The sequence below is a fragment of the Falco punctatus genome (genome assembly GCF_963210335.1).
Source record: "Falco punctatus genome assembly, chromosome: 1".
Classification (NCBI taxonomy): domain Eukaryota; kingdom Metazoa; phylum Chordata; class Aves; order Falconiformes; family Falconidae; genus Falco; species Falco punctatus.
The window spans coordinates 76,987,375-77,008,937 of NC_137580.1; the positions used below are offsets into that span (position 1 = coordinate 76,987,375).

The window sequence follows — 21,563 nt, forward strand, 5'->3', positions numbered from 1 at the left end:
CACCTGGTGTGCGACATCTGCCCGGTGCTTTGTGCAGTCTTCAATGCCCGTTGCAAACAAGGGCAGGGGGGGCCCAGCCGTGGGCTGAGGGTGACAGGGACTAAGGCGTCCCTCCGTCCTACAGAGATGGTGATGAAATACTAGCGATCAGTACACAGCAAATGAGCTAAGGAAGCTGGAGCCTGATCACTCTGCGCTGTTGCATCATGCCCCTCGTTTCCCTGGCACCTCCATTTCACTCTGTCCGTGGCAGGACTCTTCCCTCTGACCACTTTGATTCAGAGCTACGTTCCATGCTTGCCGCGTGTCTTCCTCACATGTCTGTGGTGCAGCAGGGCTGTAGTAATGCAGATGAGACTGAAGCATTTCACGCTCACTTTTACAGCTAAGACTCCTAACCGCAGGCAGCTCTGCAGTGTGCCGGGAGCCCGCAGCCCCGTTTCACTCCCTGCTTATAGTACTGGTTTTCAGGGAAAAAATACCCATATCAAACCGCTTATTTCACCAATGCATTTTAAAGCCTTAATACCAGAATTCGGGTGATAGCTGGGAGTGACCATCCTCCCTCCCTGCTTTCTGGAGAGCTCCCACTCCCTAGGACAGCAGAGGGGCAGCAGACACTACTAGTCCATACTGGGGCACTGCGGCAGGGGTTGGTTTGACACCGAAAGGCATATTAGCACTGCCTGGCAAGGTTGTGCTAAAAGAGTTGCCTGTCTTGCACGGTGGCTGGCTGCCAAAACGCCGGTCGTACAAACTCCCCCCTGCGAGCAGGCGAGAGCCCCTGCAACGACACCCCAGCGCTTCAGCATCTTGTCGCAAGCGGCTTTTCCACTGGTGGTTCTTCTCTTCAGAAGGTCACAACGTAAATCCACGGTGCCAATCACGTTGTTCTGTAGCTGAGAACTGGAAATATTTGTCTCCAGAACCAGCTGGCTGTTCTGTTAAAGCAGGTTCGGTGCACTGGGACTGCAGAAATTGGTAGTTGGTTTTTGAATGGAAGCGGTGCTCTGTCTTTAACTTTACTATTAAAGGCTGATAGTATGGGTGTAGGGTTAAAATGTACAACAAATAATTGAAATTAGAACCAAAATGCCTGGCAGGCCAGCATGGAAACTGTGGTTCCCTACACACCTGCAATTTAGGCAACGTAGGAACTGTAGGATTCGGTTGCTGCTGTTGGGGGTTAGTCTAAGGAAAAAAAGTGAAAGCTTTGAAAAAGTCAGGCAGATGAAAACAGGGAGGGTAAACACAGCTAAAAGAAGTGGAGAGCAAGTCCCCACAGATCTCCTAGCGCTCGCTTTGGAGGGTGTTGCCCTCCGACTCGGTCCCGTCGCTGCAGGCATGAAACACGGCCCCAGCTCCGAAGGCAAAAGGCGCTTTTCTTACTCACCGTGCCCGGCAGATCCTCCGGCCAGCGACAGGGCAGAAAGCAGCGCGATGAGGTTTTGCTTTCGCATGTTCCCTCGGCGGCTCCCACCCGAGGGTGCTCCGCCGGCTCCCAGCTGCACCCGAACATTTACATTTCCTGCTTCCTGCCAGGGTGCATCTGAGCTGCATTTCTTCAGGAGATGGACTCTCTTTGATGGGTTTTAGGAAGTGATGTAATTCCGTCTGGGCCTGTCAAGTCAGCAATGATTGCAAAAGAAAGAAAGAAAAAAAAAAAAGATGTTGCTCTTCAAGTGCTAACTGGGCTGAAGCACCTTTATGCTGTAGGCGGGTGAGGTCCTGCTCTCTGCTTTTTTGGCTCCCAACTTTCCTACCACCTGTCTTCATCTACATACAGTGTCAAGGGGACAAACATCGTACAAATACAAGTCAGGCACAAAATTTCATTAATGTGCGTTAGCGGGAAGGTTTTAGGCTGCTTTTCAGAGCGGTTGAACGAGCAAATTTCAATAGTCCCTCCCTCCTGCCTTGGTTTTCAAGCCGTAACTCTCCCGGCAGCGCGGTGGGACGCCGCATGCATTCACCACCCCAGAAGGCAACCCGCAAGCGGGGCTGCCTCAGCACATGGGGAAATGACTGGTTCTCTTGGCAGCCTGCAATTGAGTGTTTTGGGCTGCTTTGAGCTGGGGAAGAGGAAAAAGCAGAAAACCACATCATTTTTTTGTTAGGAGCAGGTGGCTTAGCTGGAAAGCACTTAGAGGTGGCTGTAGATGACAAGGGACAGAAGGTCTCAAGCCGCACCAGGATGCAATGCCTGGCGTGGGGGTCCACGGTGCCATGGTTGATGGAGATGGCGAGGGGGTGGGGGTGGGTAACTCCTGTCTCCCTTCCTCTCTCCTAAATTTTCGCTCCCCCCCACGGTCTCTGGCTGGGCATGCAGACTGTGGGGCATGGCTGTGTGTCCCCCCCGCTGTCCCATCCTGTGTCCCCACCACCCCACCACTGCCCACCCACTCAGAAACACGTGAGGGTTGAGCAGGGGCTTCCACGTGTCGTTTGTTGGTGGATAAGCACAACAGAGGAGCTCAACATGAAACACGGCATTTTCAGCCTTCTTGCTGTATGGGGTACACCTACCAGGGCTCGGAATTTGGACCTGGATCTAAACCCTCCCTGTCCCCAAGCAGGGAGGGTGGTCAGACCATAGGTGTGGTTTGTTCCACGGCACAAGTAAGTGCTAGGTCTAAAATTAATCTCTCTGGGTCCAGGAGAGTCGGCACACCAGGTTTTACTTCCAAGCATCCCAAGTTTGAGCCATTTTTGTATAAAATTTTCCAGTAATAAACTAAAAAAGAAGAGATGCATGCCGCCTGTGTAGCAGCTTCATGGTACTTCCCCCAGACATTAGTCTGTGTCAAAATGCGATTTCTGGTGAATTAGTTGAAGCTGGCACTGGGGAATCTTTCTGTTCAGATTGGTGGGTGCTCCTGAAGTGACAAATTGTTGCTCTGCTTCTCCAGCTAATAATTTTTCTTAACACACTGATGCATTTATAGGTCATCAGTTATAGTTTCTTAGCTTGAGTAGCTGAGAAACAGGTCAGTGATTCATTTAATGACCACCTTGCTAATAGATTTAAAACACTCGAATGATTTAGTTAACTGAAAATCTGGAGTGCTTGCTTAGCATTGGCAATGTACGGATATGCACTTCATAAAACAGTGCTGGGGGGGGAAGCAAAGCAAAGTTACAACATTGCAGCTACGAGCAGATGAAGAGGAGCTCTGAGTTACGAAACTGCTGACTGAATTAATAATAAGAAATAATTAAATATTTCTAGGAGATATTCTTTAATATGATGTCATAGCCATACGTGATAATGCTTACAGACAGAAGTGTCAGAGGTGAAACTGGCGAATACTGTTAAGATTTTCCCATTAAAAAAGACAGAAGTTCCAAGTATTAGTAATAGCGTCTAGTTGACATAGACACTTTCAATTATGAAATTCCAGAAACTGAGGTTACCCAGGCATCTCCCATGTGCTCACAGGCGCCGTGGCTTTGTCTATTCTGGTGATAGGGAAACCGATATTGAGCCATCAGGCCAGCACGGGCAAAGACCGTCATGTTTTCAGGAGCGTAGACTCAGGTCCTAAGGCTGTTAGTATTGTTCAGCCACAGCTTTTCTTTAACTTTAGTCAACCATAGGCAATGTCATGCTTTTTAACAGTATTTTTATTGCTTTGATGTATAAAGGATGTGATGTGCTATCCTCCTTTCCATTTCTTCCCCATCTCCTTCCTGAGCTTGCTGCTCTCAGCCTTTCTAATACCACACAGGCTGCAAATGTGCTCTCCCAATCAATCCTGCCCTGCATATTTTCCATTTTGCCCCATTCTGTAGCCTCAGCCCAGCTCACTCATCTGTTACTGAAACGTCAACCTAGACAAAAAGACTGGAAGGGTAAAGAGGAAGGGACTTGGTTTTGTTTAGTATCTTTGCTGGATTTTTATCCCTTGTTTCTAATGTACAAGACTGTATCTTTTCCTTTTTTCCCTTCCAGTCTTTCTACATAGGTTGTAGCATTTCCCACTCAGATTCTTAAAGATTTCTATGGCAAATTGAAGTGGAAATATGATCTTGTGCCACATTACATTTAGACTTTAGAGTGATACAAAGACAGCTTAGAATGCATTTGACTAATTTAATTCAAAAAAAAAAAAATCACAAGGAAAGAGTAATGAGATATGTGGATGCTGAAGAATCAGACTGTCAGGGAAGGGCAGTTATTTCGGTCCAGCCCCACCAGCGCCGTGATGGTGCTCCCCTGCAGCACTCCCAGCAGGCTCCCTTTTGCCTGCCTGCGAAGGGAGGTTAGTACGTTCACCTCTGTCATCGCCTTCAGCTGCATGCTTCTCTCTTCACAGCAGAAACGAACTTGTGCATTTGGAAACCCAGGAGGCTTCAGGCACAGATGCGTTTTGTAACAAGAGTAGATTGTATCTGATAATTTCATAGGCCTTAGTGTGTTTACTGGGTTCCACAATGCACCTTAGCAAAAAGAAATGTCTTTTCACAGGTGAGACAACTAAGTTTCCTGGGTGTTTTCAGGGTATGTTACCCAGCTGCAAACATCTGTGTGTGCTTTCAGTACCGTTTCACCGATTTTTATGTTATAAAGGGCATTTCTGATCCCGTAGCTAGGCTGTTTGCTCATGTTCTTCCCTAATTAGAGAAGGGTTTGCATCACTGAGATTACAGCATGTCATCAGCGCGACATTTTCAGAAAACCAGAATGTTTTGTAACGCCGCAGTCACTTGACTCACACTCTTCCTGTTCCTTTCTCCTATGAAAACTACAACAACAACAACAGCTAAAACTTTTGAGAGTGATGGATCAAGTTACTGTTTAGTTATAGGGCTTATATTATAAACTCCTGCTAGTGCAGCTTGTCTGCTGCAGATGTCAGCAGCTAATCTGCCTGCTCTGAAGTGCAGGCAGGGGCTAGCGCCAGTCAAGTTCTGCTAGTCCCTTAATGACTTATTTCTGCCTCTGATATACGTTGGGAAAGGACAGATTAAATTTTCCCACAAGTCGCGGTGAAAGAACAGGAAATTGCACTGAACTGCAATTCACTGCAACATTAAAAAAAAAATAGTCCCCAAAGCAAAGGAGCCTGTACAAACCCACAGGGTTCTTCTCAAGCCAGCCCAAGTGCCAGCTGCAATGATGCTTCTGCGGGCCACCAATATAAGGAAGAGTTGCAGAATCAAGGCTAAAATCCATTGCACCCTTGTGCAGAAACCTCAGATGGGTCTGGAACCCCATCCACGGTTGCACTCGTTTCAGAGCAAGCTTTGCCTGGGTGAGCTGCAGAAGACAGAACGCTCTCTCCAGCGAACTCTCTGAACTCTGGATTGTATGAAAGGGCAAGTTACACTTTATTTCAGCCAGAGGTGCTCAAGAGAAAGATTTATACCTTTCTGAAACCAATGCCACCTGTACAAAGTGGAACAATGCTTCAACAGTGAGTTATTGTCCCTAACTGGATATCCTAAAATAACGTAGTTAAATGAAAGTGACAATAAAAGCATAAACCCAAGTACCTGCCAGTTTTAAGTACCTCTTTTTTTAACTGAGCTTCTGTGTTTCTGCTTTCTTTTATTGTATTTTTCTTTATTTTCTGCTGTACACACAACGCAGGCTGTTGCAGCATGCCTATAATATTTTGGAGACTTCAACAGGAACAGAAAGTAAATACAAAACTATACTTGAAAATAACCAGGTGTTTGTATCTAAGTTTCCTTTAACAAAACAAAAAATGGATTCAAAGAGAGACTTCCAATATCATAAAACTCCGCTGAAATCAAAAAGGCCGCAGGGTACAGCTAGGGCACTGGCAGACTTATGCTGAAGTGTAGCTGGACACGTAATTTCTACCTGTGTTTTTGGAAAGCGGTATGTGGATTACAAATTTTGCACAAGCCAGAAGCTTCCTAAGCTATTTGCAACTTGTGTAAAATCCTAAACCAGATGACGCTTGTATTCTTTTGTAGTACTGCCTGTTTTGAAATACCCTTCCTCCTGGGGGATCAGCTTTACTTTGGGCCAGATCCGCAGCCGAGGACTGCCCTTCCAGAAGGACGGTGTCTGGTCAGCGAAGGCATCTCGTTATTCAGTTGCTGGAGAAACACGGCGTTATTGTGCGAGGTAGGTGGTCCCAAGCAGCTCCTCCATCTAGCCTAGCAGGGGGGTTGCCCGTGGAAGCCTTCACCAGCCATCTTCCAAGACTCCTACCCTTGAAATCTAGAGGAGACTCCATGAGGTCTGTCTTTGTCTCAGGCTGGGTAGAAGTGGGATGAACATCCCGAAGTAGAGCCTCAGGGTTTGTTTTTCAGGAAAACCCACACTTAGCGCTACCAGCTTCGTGTTCCCTTCGGCAGCCAAATAATAAATGCTCGGTCCTAACTTGGCAACTTCAGAGCGCTCCCAAGCTCCAGCAGCGACTGTGCCCTTTGTGCCCTCAAAACTCTCCAGTTTAACGTGGCAAACCCAGGCGGCTGGGCCAGCAGGCTGAGCCCCGCTTTATTTCACAACTGTGCAGAGCACCCTCAGGAGACATGAAGCCACGAGCACCCAGGCAAACAGCTGAGGCCTGCATGATGCAGTTCCGAGACTCGAGTTTTCAGGCACTTGTACTGATTCTAACAACATCACTATCGTGACAAAAAAAATATTTCAATTTGTTAATCTTTTCTGTTGGGATCCTTTGAGGCCAGTGATGGAATGAAACTGAAATAAAAGGCATCAGTTTTTAAAAGGGCTTGGGTCACTCTCCTGATCTTTCACGAATGAATAGATCAGGTTTTCACTTCTTTGCGGAGCAGCAAAGGGAATTATTAGGCAAAGGTTTGTCTCATTCTTTGAAAATAATTATGTAAATGTGGTATTACAATGCTTAGGGTCTAAGCTGGAATTTAGAGACTGAAATGATTTAAATACAATATTCCCACCCTGTTGCAATATATCCCAAACTTGTACTGTAAATGCACATTTGGTATAAACAGTGCAAGATAAACTGATTTAAGGAACAAGTGGTTTATCGGGGCACTGCAATTCTGTTGGCAGGAGAGAGCCCCCTTCCACTCCCTGTCAGAGTTTTGGGAAGAAGTCTGACCAGAAGTGGATCCCAAAAGTGGAGTTGTCTAATAAGCTAGGAGGAACAAATTGCTTGAGATGCAGCAGGACGTGAGTGTGCTCAAGCTGTTCACTGCCTGTTCAGAGCAGGAGCTGCTGGCGGTCTCCAGTATCGGGCATAAATCCTTTTTTGTACGGAAATGACTGCAGAGGGGAGCAGACCTCGCAATGCAGATACAGGATGGACAGTACAACCGTAATGCTAAACTGAGCATCTGCGCAATTTTGAAAAAAACCTGTGGAGAATGGAAATTTTCTGTGACTGCTCCTGGGAGCAAGAGAAGAAATGCTGCCCGGGTGTGCGGCACAAGGATCAGAGCCCCAGCTGGCCACGGGCTTTCGTGCTCAGTTCATAGATGCTCCATCAGCAACTGAAATGGGGGAAAGAGCCACTGCCCGGAGAATGACCGTTACGTGAAACCTCAGCACTGCGTGTCTTACACTGAGGTGCCTTCTCACGAGTTGTCACTTCCAAGTCAACGGTAGCTTGAGATCTGGCTGGAAAAAACTGACAGTGCTTTACAGAAATTGAAACGCTTTTCTTCAAGAGATAACAAAAAGTGAGATGGATGAAGTAAAGGATTGAAAAACAAACGTAAATCTGCCTTAGTTGTAATCATTGGTGAATTCACTAAAACAAAGAGAAGAGAAACAAGGTACTTGAGGGAAAGCAAACCAGATTTTTTTACACCCTCCTTATTTTTATTTCTAGGGTGCTTCAGCCGACTGTTTGAAGGTATTTTCTCAACTGTGAACAATTTGTAAGAAGAGAGTAAGATCTGAGGAGCACATTCCTTCAGTAACCTTGGCCATAAAAAAACACACACCAGCACATCCAAACTGTAATGTGAGTACTAAGATTTTTCCAGTCACACCTTAAATATCTGAAGATAAACTTTGATGTCCTAAAATAGTGCTCGATACTTTTTTAGGCTGTGGCAGCTCTCATTTGATCCTCCCATCTAAGTCCCTTTCTCTGTTCTTGGATTAAAATGTTCTCTTCTTGTTCCTTTGCATATTTTCACTGTAATTACTGAACCTTATTTCACAAATAGTTAATATAAAGTCTAGACTCTAAAGCAACATTAAAGATGACCTTTTTTCAAAGCTACTCAGATACCTAAAGATGCAAATAAGCACTGACTACTTCCAAAAGTATGGATATCTGATCTGGGGCAAGTTTGGTTCCTAGATACTTTGAAAAAGTTTATTTTCCTACTCGGTCATTTAAATATCTTTAAAGGATCTGACCCGAAAGCCCAGTTCTAGTCTAGTGTTATGAGCCACCCTTAGAAATCATGGAGGCAGCCTTCAAGTCCTGCCTTAGTCCAGCTCTGCAGAAGCTGTTGTGCCCATATTTAAGCATGTAATCAAGGAGGCAGCAGAATCAAAGAGGTGATGTCTGGCTGAAAGCCAGACAGATATTAAAGGAAAAAAGTGTGACAGTGTGTACAGAGGTTGTATTTATAATGTGTGTACAAGCAAGAGGCTAAATGCAGGCTGTCTGGATGGCTGTCAGCCTGTGCTTCCAGCATGTGCCTTTTTAACTTCAGCCCCCTGTACGGAAGCGTCGGTGCTCCTGAAGGCACTTCGCCCGCTCTTCTACGCCAGTGGAAACCAAGACTAAAGCAACGAAGCATAGGTGGTTATTTTAAAATGGACCTAAGTATATTTTTGAGACATTAATTTATTTTTTTTTTTAAGAGCAGTTAAAGTCTTTTCTGTGGCACTATATTGTTAACACTAGTTTGACCATTGCAGATGTTAGTACTGTGATACGTCCCTTTGTCAGTGTGATTGTATTAAGCACACAGATTGCTAACGCTACGATTTTCCACAGCTTTTGCAATGCCATGGTCACTATTGCAGGAATATGTAAACTTCTGCCTAGTATCTGAAATCATTCCGATGCCATGCTAAAACCTGGAAAATCACATGCCTGCACCTTCATTTTCAGTAGGCAATGTGAGTGCATCTTGCCTACAATCCCTACTTCTGTGAAAACAGTGCCCTGTCCCAACACGTGGTGTATTTAATCACTGACCGTGTCTTCATGCAGGTGATAACATTTTTTTGTGTGCTATTTTACTCATTCAAAACGCCTTGGGTCACAGCCCAGGGAGGGATGTGCTGAGTGGAGTTATGGCAGGAGTTACCACTGCTCAGCACCCTGTGTTTAAATCTAACTTTCAGTCCCCTATAGCTGACAGTAGTGCTGCAACACTGCCTGCAAAAAAACATTGAGAAATTTTGCCTTGTCTTTTCTGCTACTTTATTTTTGTTTCTTTTTCTCCAAGACGTGCCTTTCTTCATTCCCCATGAGAAACTATGCTGGTTTATTACATGGTTAAATTAAGTTTATGCATTTATTCATTTCATTTTGTCTGGATATACAGAATGGTTTCCTATTTAAGTTGCAATATAGCTGTCACTTAATGAAACCTTCAGAATTTTATTAAGCTGCGCCAGTGCTGAGCATGTGAAAGCGCATGAATTTGTCTTTGAATTTGGTAGAATTTGTCTCATAAATTCGGTAGAAACATTGAGTTTTCCAAAATACAAGCAGCTGCCTATGTCCTCTTGAGTCTGGTATGGGGAGAAATCCTTAACAAACAGCTGGGTGAGATGTGCTGCAGCTCATTTTCAGGCAGATCCATGTTTTTACTGGTATCTCTGATGGCGGTGCAAGTTGGCATACCTTCATTAGGTATCTTTTTGGTTGCTCTAGAGAGCTGTGACAGAGAAAACATACTTCAGTGTGGGCTAGCAGCCCAATTACGTATCCTCATACAGTATAGGAACCGATCCCCCTCGACATCTATGGCTCCTATTTGATGTACCTACCCGTGTCACGGTCGCACCGCCGTGCCAAAGCGTAGGTGCACCCAGCGTGGTGTAAAGTGAGAAGTTCCAGGGTCTAACAGGCTGCCACGGTGCCTATATACTGCTTTCTGAAGACTGATCTCCTGACAGAAGGTATTTTTGTATTGTTCTACTTAGGTGTACTGTGCACACAGGTAAACAATACTAATATTCTGTGAGAATTGGCATTCGCCCAGTTGCAGGCAGATGCATCAGGAGTAAAAGAGGTCAATGCTAATGGCTGATAATGAAACCCATGATGGAAAGATTGTAGATAAGATCCTATAGGAAATAGAGGCTTCCTGGAAGCGAATGTATAATTCCTCCGTTAATCTGTTTTGGTTCTGGGTACTTAATTGTGAAGTTTTATGTCTTCTACCATGTCTGCAAAGGTCAATCCACACATAGCCTGAGTCTACGACCACCTTGAAAGTCAGCAAGGGCAGATCTCTGCCTGGTATAAATTCTTATAATTGTATCTCCACACAGAGAGAGAAACGTGCAGTTCATTTGAGGTCCACGACTCATTTTTTTCCCATTAGAGCTGGAAATGCTTTTAGAGAATGCAAATGTCTGCTACTCAAAAAAAGGAAAGAGATGCCTTCCAAATACAGGAGCTATATTTAAAGCCTGTAAATTGGGCGGGTGTATGGCACAGAACTACCCCAGGTTTCCAAGCTGGGGGACTGATCAGATCAGGCAGGTGGCTGATGGGGAATTTTTAATCTCTGAGGAGCTGGAATGGCAGATAGGAAGGAGAGAACAGGATGAATGATGAAAAGCAAACCAGTACCTGCATTTCTGCTTTTGGAACATGTAATTTCACAAATATGTGCCTTGCCTGAGGAGTCAGCATCCCAGTGAGAGGCTGGCTCAACCCACCTGGGAGGCAGAGCAGCAGTTACACCTCCCGCTGGCTGGAACGTAAGGGCTTTTTTCCATACGTTGCAAAATTTCCTCCTAATTCTTGCAGACTAATACACTGGGGAACACCAGCAGAGCTCTCCACAAAGAAGGCTGTGCAAAATGATCACGCTACCCACTGTGAGACTACACCAGTGCAAGCCACTGGGTTCTCCCCTCCATGAGATGAGGTGAGAGGATGAAGAAATCCAAAAGAAGTTTTAAATTCATAAAGCTCCCTAATCCCCATTCTAAATAATCCCTTAGGAAGCTTACATGAATGTAAATTTCATATAATCTCATTGCCCAGGATGCTATCTGCCATCCCAGTACTAGTCCTCAATAGGGCAACACTGCGAATGCAGGTGTGAAAAGCAGAGCACAGGTTTGGAGTTGCATGCGTGCGTTGAGGCTGGGTAGAGATAATGGTGTAGCTAGCGCTGGGGAACAGTCAAGTTCTTTTCTTTTCCTAAAGCTATTTAACCAGGAATGTTTAAGATGAAACTGCAAGACGGTTTCTAACCCTCCAGGTAGCAAATTTGCCAAATGCTCTCCTGTTAGCTGAAGTGGGCAAGTGGGCGGTATTAAATTAGATTTTGACGAATCTCTGAAGGTGCTGTGTGATTTAGGGCACCTAACTCTACATGGGCTGAGTGAAGGCCAGGTGAGAAGGGGACATAAAACCCGACAAGTTTCATTACGCTTTTACTTCAGCTTTATCTTTCATAGTTCTGGTTTCTGCTGCCAACTTCTACATGCTACAAGGGTATGCAGCAACATTGCCAAATTGGCAAGAAATTATCAAATCTTAAATCTCTTTCAGTTCATAGGAGAATTTCTTTTGCTTTTTGAAAAAACCTGGTTTGCTAATGGGATGTGTAGGGAAAATCATTCTGATGGGGCACAGGATGGTCATTTATAGTCATTCAATGAGTGGAGCTGAGAGCCTGTAGCTGTGTCTGCCTGTACTTGCCTTTTCTGTTTCACTGTTGCACGTATACAGCGTGTGCCACGTCGGCTCCTGCTTCTCTGCAGATGCTCAGCATATAATGCACTGAGTCTGGTCACCCTCAGCTCCCACAGGGAACTGAGGGTTTGTCTCTGCTAGGATTTGAATTGTAATATTTACCTGTGCTGTCTGTTGAACGCACCTGTAATGCTCTTTCCCACTTTTTTCTCGGAGCAGTAAAATTGCTATCCATCAAGCCAGCTTTTCAAAAATAGTTCAGTAGTTGTTGGGAACTGCACGTAATAAGGATCTCTCTGATTCAAATCCCGAGTCCATACTACAAAGTGTCTCTCGGTAACTTCTGGAGTGCCATGCCCATTTTCAAGCTTGTCTGACACTTCCTGCAGCTTCTAGACTTTACAGAAGTACTGCTCCTACCCACCACTGCTGTTTCAGCCTTGCCTTGTCTGTAGGCAAATCTCTATCTCTGCCTAGGCAAAATATGTACGGCTAACATAGACGGGCCCTGGGCAGTGCATCACACACAGTTTGCATAGATTATGTCTCGTTAGCTCTGGGGAAAAAAAAACAACGCACCTCGTGTCAATTAATTCTGAAGCAGAGCTGAATTATGGGTGGCCATTTCTTGCCAGCCTAAATTCAGACAACCTGTGGTGTTCTCTCTCACACCAATTTCTGTGGCTCATTTATGTATAGATGTGGACTTTCAGAGGACTCTGAATATTGATTTTGAATAAAAAAGTTCTGCTTAACCTGACTTGCAAGTTCTCCTCGAGTTCCTGCAGGGGAACCTCAATGGACCAGGACCTCGCCTTTTAACTCCTTCTTTTTTATGATCCACCTGCTTTTCTTCATGATCTCTGGCCACATGGGCTGACTACAAAGCCAAACAGGGCATAAATATCTGAAATCTCACAAACAACTACTGGAACAGGAAAAATCAGAGTGAAAATAAACAAACAAACAAACAAAAATCAAATAAAAAACCTTGATAGAAACTAGCTAATGTGTGAGCTGGCTTTGAATCTGATTTATTTCATGCGGCATTGTAACACAGTTAGCTATGTAAACAAAGAGCCCCGAACTCTCTCTTTGTGCAGGTTTTGTTTGTGTTTTTATTTTTTTACAAGCTTAAAAAAATGAATCAAATTCATGCTGGTGATCAGGAGTGCAAGAGAAAGTCTCAAACAAAGGAAAAACTTGACAGTGCTAAGAATAAAGAATGGGAGAAAATTAAACACAGAGGTAAATTTAGAGAAAATAACATACATTTAGTCATTACATAACCTTTGATCTAAGGGTATCCTGAAGACACGTGAAGTAAAATAGAAAGTAAAAACCTGGTTGTCTCCAGAAAGAGTTAAATATTTGTTTCTGGCGAAAAGAAATAGACATCAAAGCACGGAAAGGAGGAAAAGGGAGTTTAAAATGTAGTTTAAACATTAGATGGGGCCAGTAAAAGAGGAGGGAAGAAAGATCCAAAGAGCTGAGGTTAGGGGTATGATATTTAAAAATGGTAACGTAACAGTGAACTGTAACAAGGCTGCGATACAGGCAGATAAGGATAAGAGACGAAAGAGAAAAGGGAATGGTTCCAACGAAGATCCTAAATGTCAAATTGAGAATCTCAAAAGTACAGATCAGAAGGGACCACAGACAGACGGAAAAAATGGAGACACCTGAAGGGAGAGAAAGATTATGTGTTTTATTACCAGTTCTCTCAGACATCCCAGGCGACTGCTGGAAAAAGCACTGCTCGCACTCCTCCACGAAAAGACAAGACCAAAAAAAATAGACATACTAAATGACCTTGGCTAAATGAAGCACGGATTTGGGAAGGCCACTAAATACAGCAATGGAGAAATTAGGGCCCAAGATCACGAGTGTGTGTATCGAGGGTGATACTAGCTGATACAGAAGATGATTAAAAAATACCACCTGCATAAGATAATATTAGAAATAGGGAGACTAAGGAGAAAAGCAGCTGGCCAGAAGGTTGTGCCAATGATCCTAACATTAACACTAGAATTAGCAGGGTATCAATGACTATAAAATGATAGAAGACAATGGATGAAAAAAGGTGGAAGAGAAAAGAAATACAACTTTGAATAGCAAAATACCATGTTGCATCATTTATACAGCCTAGAAGTATGAGGCACCAGCACTGCCAGAAGCAAAGCAGGGGTTTCAGTACGTTGTCTCCTTGTACGTGTGACATGGTGGCAGCCCCACCACACATGTCTCAAGAGAAGCGGCTGACTTCAGGTGAGAAATCCAGCAACTAGTTATCACACGTCAAAGTAATCCTTCCTGCATAGCGAGTGTTTTGCAAGAACTTCTCCAGACAGTAGGGCTCTTCAGCTTTGCTGCTGTGCAGGGCCCAGGAGCGCCGAGCCCTCCTCCTCCCCTCCTGGGATGTCTCTATCAGTAATCCCGGGTCCTGCAGAGTTTCCAAAGAGCCGATCGATATATTACGAATGGTGTTTCATCCCACATTTGGGGTGAGGTTGCATCACCCCACCAGACCACAACTTTCCCAGACAGATGAGTCACTACCCCCGTAATTGTAACCAAATGCTCGCACAGGCACAGAAAGCAATGCAAACGCAGAGGTGGAGGACAGCCGCCAGCCCTGGAGCTCACCTCCCCTGCGATGCGGCCGACCGCCTGTGCGCAGGGTGACAATTCGCATGGGTTGTAGCTACGTGTGCAGATTGACCTGTTCCCCTCAGTGCTACTCACACAACAAGGCTGGAAAGCTGTGCCAGAGGTAGGACGGCACGAAAGCTTAGGAAGAGCGTGCCTTTCAACTGAAACGTTTTAAAACACAGTAAGGCATTTAAAAAATTGTAAATATGGCACCTTCTCACTCAGCAGATGTGGTAATTCAGCATGGTATTTGTTCACTTTACTGATCGCAGTAATTTGTAATTTACACTTCTCCATTCCGCTCAAGGAGCAGAGGTGACACAGCTATGAAAAATTTGGCATACGCTACTGGTTTTCCCACTCTGCCCTAACCCAGTTGTACGGTTCTAAACAGACCAATACCATTACACAGCTACAGTTGTGACAGAGAAAATACATCTCAAACGGAGCAACTGTACTAGCAATAACGGCAATGAGCTACACCCGAATTAGTAAACTTACAGAACAATGATGTGGTTATACCACAGTGCATTACAGCAGCAAAAGGGAATCACATGTCTACACGACACTGCTTTAGCAATATAAAAGCTACATGTAAAAACATAGGCTGTTGGACATTAAATTGTTATCTTTTCATCTGTTGCCAAGATCTTTCTATTGTTAATGAAGGTATTGGTAGAAGTGCGCTATCACTCATCACATCACCAAAATTTCAATTAGATTTGTTTGCTCCTGAATTGACTGCGTTTTGTTCTGATTTTCAAGGAAGAAACACCCAAAATGGGCATATTAAAACATCTAGATACACATGACTTCCTCGCTTAAATATAAAACCTCTTCTCTGGTGACAACACCATTCAGTTCCTGGTAAGAACTTTGCAAAGTCTTCCTTTAACAACGATGTCCCCAAAATAGGAAGCACCAGCTTTTTATTGATATTAAAGGAAGGAAATACGGTGAAACGCTGTCATTGCGTGCCACAGTTGCCCAGTCACCCCGTGTTTTAGTTAGGTGTTGAGCAGGCCAATATTCACTCTGCCATTTCAATGCACACAACCACCAAAAAAAATCTTGAAGGTATTTTACCAATATTTTAAGGTTATAATTTAATGTAGATGTATGAAAATATTGCAGTTAAAATTTAAAACCACTGAAGATTCTGTGTGTTTGAGACTGTAATTCTGAAGACTTACATAATAATGAGAAACCATCGACTTAATTACTCCCTCAATTACCTATTTATCACAAATATTGGGTATACAGGCACGTATAGATTGCTGTCCTGACCATCCCCTCTCTTCTATTTTTGCCTAAGGATGCAAAAACTTGTTGATTTCCTTTTACCAGAGAGAAGGTGAGTAACCTTTGAGTAACAGTTGTAAAAGGAGATGTAGTTTTATAGATCTGAAAGGTAAATAACCAGAACTGCACACAACAGTAACACTCAAAAAAAAAAATCAGAAACACTGTAATATTTATTAAAATTTTCAAATGCAGATGTATTTTGAAAAGCATATTTGATTTTACAGGTTACTTGTCTCACGAATGACTCTGAGGATGCTTTTGATTATACAAAACATACTTTCCAAATATTTTTTTCTATTTTGGCCTTTTTTGGAAGTCAAGTTATATTTTTAAAACTTTCTATTTTCAGTTCACACTTCTAGAAGTCACTTTGGGTTACTGAAAGTGACCTCACTGACTATGCCAAAACATGGAATTATTATCTAACCATAGCGTAAAGTAGAAGAGCATATAGGAAAGAGCACACAGTTGTCCAAACTAATACCTGAAGTATTAAGCAAATGACAGGCTTAGTAACCTGCCTTTTGTAGAGAAGGTTCTTCTTTTTAAATATGGTGCTGTCTAAAGCAATATGCTCCCTCTCCCTCCAAGATACCGCCCCAGACGTGAAAAACCAGTGTCCTGGTGCTTTACCTAGATAATGTAAAAAAAATCTCTAGCTCAAACTGTGTACACAAACTAACATTTACATAGCATACCACTTCCTTTTTCACTGCTAGCATTTCGGATCTGAGGAGTCTGCACTTCCCTGTCAACAAACACCTGAAACAGCAACAAGCTTCAAAATGGATTTCACATTCTCTGACTACAAACGTGACCAAAATCCAAGTGAAAAGAACTATTTGGGCTCCCAAACAATTTTGAAAGCTATAGCATTAGAATATGAAGTGTCTGACCTAAAAAAAAAAACCCAGTTTCAGTGAGCGCATTTTAGCTTGATTTCCCAGAATGAACTAGTAATCTAGGAAAAAGTCATATATTCTCTAAAGATACATGATTTCGATGGGTTGTATGTTTTTTAAAGCAAGTTCCACAACTCACCTTCAAAGTCCAGGCCAAATTAGTAAATCCTTCCTGTTGTTCTCATGAGGAAATCTCACAGCCCTCAGTAATACACTTCCCTTGTTACCAGCTAACATTATTTCCCGTTTCCTGATTATCTGAGCTTCATCTTGCAAAGATTACACTTCTTGTAGATTGAACCCTTGTTTAACCAAGATTTGCTGCTTACTTATGCAGGTCTTTCTCACTCACTTTCACACTCAAAATTCTCTTAGAAGGAAACAGAGTTTCCTCGTCTGGATCCCAGGCTAATGAGGTCCACATGGAGTCAAATCTTTGAAAGTATGCACGTTTACTGTATGGCTAATAGAAACTTTTCCCTTAACTTGCCTTTAGCAGGAGAAGCTGTTGCAAAGAAAACCATACATTTTAAATCAAAAAATTACTACAGGAAAATTATCCATAGGGCTCTGTGGGATTTATATGAACTTCAAACAAGTTTAGCCAAAATAAGAAGTACTTTTCATAAGCTTGTTCCAAAGTATTTAAACAAGCAAAATGTGTTGATTTATTTGACACAGCTTCAGAATTTAAAAGACTTTGGATTTGGATTTTAACATAATAATAGTTAAAAGAGATAATGCAGAGGGGTACTTCTTTCACAGAATCAATGTATCTCTGTGTGTGACTTCATGTACTGGAATTTCAACAGAAATATCTTATTTAATCAGAATATCCTTAGGATGGAATTCACATCAGATACTTCATAAGAAGAATTTTTTTTTTTTAGAGGTTCTAGTAAAATATTCATAAAGTTTATGTATGCCATAGGAATTTTCTAACCCCCTCCAATATTTTCACTGTCTTCCAACAATTTCATATATTTTCTGAAATGCTTTTATAAATGGATAAACTGTCTTCCACTAGCAAGAACAGCAAGAAAACAGTAAGAAAAGTAAAGCTTTAGCCAAACTATTTATTGAACTGAAGATTCAAACAAGCAAGAGATTGTTTCTCATGGTTTAATTATAAGCACCATAATAGATTCTTTATTATATAGATTTCCTAAAGGCCTTCCATAAAATATTTTCTTCTTCCTCTAATTCAGAAAAAATATTATCTCTAACTTCTGAAAAAAAATAAATTGATAGATACGGAAAATATTTAAAACAGGTTTTGAAAAAAAGTCACAAGCACTATGTCTCATATAAATGGAGATTTTTGGCTCTGGTATGATTACAATTACTTGAAATGCATACTTGAAGACATGTAAATGTACTGTGATTTGCTCAACTTCACACTGCATTCATGCAAACAGCATCCTTGTTAAGGGTACTTATAATAATAAACCACATTGGTGTGTTGAATCCTACAACAAAGCCTACAACTGTAGTAAATTGTAAGAGTCAGTAAGGTTTTGAGTGCAGATACTACACAGGCTGATTTTTTCCTGTATTTACTGTAGCAATACATGGAGTTGCACAGAAGGACCTACCTGAAATCCAAATACCAAAAAGGCTGAAAGGGAGAGAATGACCTTCCTTTTTGACCTCTTCAAAGGCTATGTAAAGGTTTGTTTGTCTTTTGACTCTCAGATAAATGATTATGCCATTTGTGTATATTCACACAGGAGCAGCTTAAAGAAAACAAAACGCATCCAAATCTGCTAACTTTCTGCTGCAAGAATAAACTATGGCCAGAATTCTTGAACCAGGACAAACCCCCCTTATTTAAAAAAAACCTTAGCTCTCAGAAGTTAAGCATGTATTTTCTGTGTTATTCAATTTTTTAAGTATCAAAAGCACCAAGCTAATACTTACTGTTCCACTGTCAACAACACCTAATACACCAGTGAAATTACCAATGTGAAGAAGTGCTAATCTCTTCCTGAAGAAAGGATTCAAAGTGGGCACTAGTTCATCCAGAGTGCACCAAACTGCTTGAAGCATGGCTTTTCCCACCACTGTACTTACTACAGTTATAATTTTAAAGTTTCAGCTCATTTCCACTCTCCAACCCAAATTTCATGTTCTTTCCTTGTGATTTTGTGGAAACTTCAGTCCATAGCCTTTTTCACAATTTCCAATTTCTTTCATTAAGCACCTGAGCAAGACACACTAGAGAATATTGCAGCAATACTTGTTATTAAACCGCCTATTTCTGTTTACTTATATAATTCCTGGTTTTTTCAATTACATACTTTCACAATTTGCTAAAGTATTTATTTATATGCTACATGTTGAATAAAATTCTCCAGGTCAGCTAGGGAATCGTGAAGAGAATCATCTGTGTCTTGACTTTTGAGAAACTTTCGAAGGGTATCTAAAGCACTCAAAGCTTCATTTTTTGATGGTAAAGGCTGTTCAGCTCCCTGACATCGATCACCTTCATCCTCATCTTCATCACCAGCAAATGTCCCAGCCTCATCTGATGCGCTCTCTTTGGCACACATCCTTTCATTATTTGTGGGCATTTCATAAGTTAACAAGCCGTCATCTAGAGCCGCATAGTCCTCCAAAGATAAACCTTCTGGAAACTCCACTCCAGCTGCCTGTGCACGTGCAATCAAATCAAAATGGTTTTTAACCTCTGTGTCATTACCATTTGCCTTGGTTTCTAATTTGAATCCTGCTTCAGAGTAACTTTTTACTATAGTCTCTGGTGTTACTTCCTTCCAGCACAGGTACAACATCTCTATTGCATCAAGAAGAGACAGCATAAACTCTTTATTTCCTTCTACACAGTCAACAAATCTCTTGATAAGACAATGCCTGTATTTAACCTTCAGACTTCTGATAACCCCTCGTTTTGTAGTTACACATGAAGATGAGTCTGGAGGAGAGAACACTAATTTGACAGACTTCAGGTTCTTTACTTCTGTGTGAGCTGGGAGAGAATCAACCAGAATAACTACTTGTCTCTGCTGTGCTTGAAATCTGTGATCAAGTTTATGCATCCACTGTTCAAACAGTTCTGAAGTCATCCATGCCTTATCATTGGCTTCATAATCCACAGGTAACGCCTTCACATCTTTGAAAGGCTGTGGACATTTGTTTTTTCCTATAACAAGCAAAGGAAGTTTCTCAGAGCCATCTATATTTGTACCCACCGCTACGGTTATTCTCTCTTCACTTAGTTTACCTACAGAACAAGTTTCCCCTTTAAATGCAAACGTGTTATGTGGTAACATCTGATACAACAATCCAGTCTCCTGTATATAAAACATGTTTTTTGGCTGAAAATCATTTAAATAACCAGGAAGAACATTTTGGTACCAAGGAGTTGGAGCATCCACTGCAGTAGTAGCAGCCGCTTCTACGGGCTGACCTCTGAACACTAAACCGTATCTCGACTTGAAACGGTCGAGCCAGCCATTGCTGCATTTAAAATCACTGTGTCCGAGCTTCTGGGCAAAATCGTTAGCCTTGAGGCGCAACATCGGACCGTTTACCGGCACATTCAAGCACTGAGCAATTCTGTACCACTTCACCAACGCCTCCTCCAGGTCGGTATAAAAAGCAGTCCTCAGCCTTTTTCTTTTAGGATCAAATCGTAGGGATTCAAAGGCTTCCAAAACTTTTTCTTTATTCTTCATAATTGAAGACAAGGAATTCTTCTTGATGCCATACTTGGCTGCGATGTCTGCCTTTTTCTCGCCGCTCTCCACAGCACTTATGATGTCGATTTTTTCCTCGATAGATATGCTTTTCTTCCTCCTCACAGCGGGGGCGGGCAGCGGGCTCCCCGCAGCCTCTGCCATGGCACCGAGCGCCGGCTCCAGGCGGCTCCCGCCCCAACGCTGCCGGCTGCCGGCGCCCCCGGTGCGGCGGCGGGTTTCCAAGCCGCCGATCTCAGGGGCACGGCACCTGGCAGGAGCCGCAGGGCCTCCCACCGCAGCGGGCACACACCCGCCGACGCCACAGAGCTCAACCCTGCCGGCGCCACAGAGCTCAACCCTGCCGCCGCCTCGGCCGGGGCGCAGGCCCCGCCGCCGGCACCGTGCAGCTGGACCCCAGGCCCAGCCCAGGCCCTGAGGAGGGGACACCCCGCCCGCTGAGGGTGGCCGCCACCGCAGTGACCGCTGTAACCCCTCCCCGCCTCTGGGCACCCCCCCCTCCCAGACCCGGGGCGCCCCTCCCGAGGCTTCCGCCGGGCGGCGGTAACACACAAGCGGCGGCAGGGCCGGGTAGGGGCGGGGATCGGTGGCCCCGGCTCTGGTTGCTATGGCAACGGCTCGGCGGGCCAGCGACCATAGACACGGTCGCTGCAGGCTAGAGAGGCCGCTTCCCGCCGCGCCTTCCCCGGCGAGGCCACCGTCAGCCGCCTTTCCGGCCAAGCGCTTCCGGCTCCTGCGGGTACCGGAGAAGGAAGAAAATCAAAGCTGGAGAGGGGGCAGCGCCGCTCCGCCCGCCTTCCTCCTTCCCCCCCTCCCTCCCTCCGTCCCGTCCCCCCTCAGCACGACGTCCCCGTGGCCGTAGCAGCGCCGCCGGCAGGTGAGGACCGGGCCGTGGCCGGGGCGGGCTGTTGGGCCCCGGGGCCTGGGATGGGGCCGGCCCTGCCCGGTGCGGGGGTTGCAGCGGCGGGGCGGGGAGCGCCGCACCTCACCGGCCCCGCTCCGGCCTGTCCTGTGTGTTGCACCGCGGGAGCGGTCTCTGCTTCCTCGGTCTCCCGGTCAGGCCGGAGGTGTGGGCGGCAGGGCCTGTTGGCGGCGGGGGGGGCAGCCCACAGCCCCTAGCGGGGCCCGAGGCCCCGCTAGGGGCTGTGGGCTGCCCCCCCCGCCGCCAA

At 44.2% G+C, this 21,563-nt stretch overlaps 2 protein-coding genes across 7 annotated transcripts in view; one reads left to right on the forward strand and one right to left on the reverse strand.

The window, feature by feature from the left end:
* Positions 1–20,978, reverse strand: part of TMEM154 (transmembrane protein 154) — a 39,993-nt gene extending 19,015 nt beyond the window's left edge. For 2 of the 5 annotated variants that reach the window (XR_013927720.1, XM_080385032.1), the window contains exon 1: positions 1,394–6,468. Coding sequence is in view for 1 of the 5 variants with exons in the window: in XM_080385031.1 (XP_080241157.1) it covers positions 1,394–1,460 (67 nt within the window). In the remaining 4 variants the exon portion in view is untranslated. Of the gene's footprint in view, positions 1–1,393 lie in introns of all 5 variants that reach the window. The other 3 variants (XR_013927721.1, XR_013927722.1, XM_080385031.1) reach the window with 2 other exon arrangements.
* A 153-nt stretch (positions 20,979–21,131) lies between these two features.
* ARFIP1 (ARF interacting protein 1) overlaps positions 21,132–21,563 on the forward strand; it is a 43,348-nt gene continuing 42,916 nt past the window's right edge. The window contains exon 1 of one of the 2 annotated variants that reach the window (XM_080385066.1): positions 21,132–21,271. The gene's annotated coding sequence lies outside the window, so the exon portion shown is untranslated. The remainder of the gene's footprint in view (positions 21,272–21,563) is intronic. The other variant, XM_080385068.1, reaches the window with a different exon arrangement.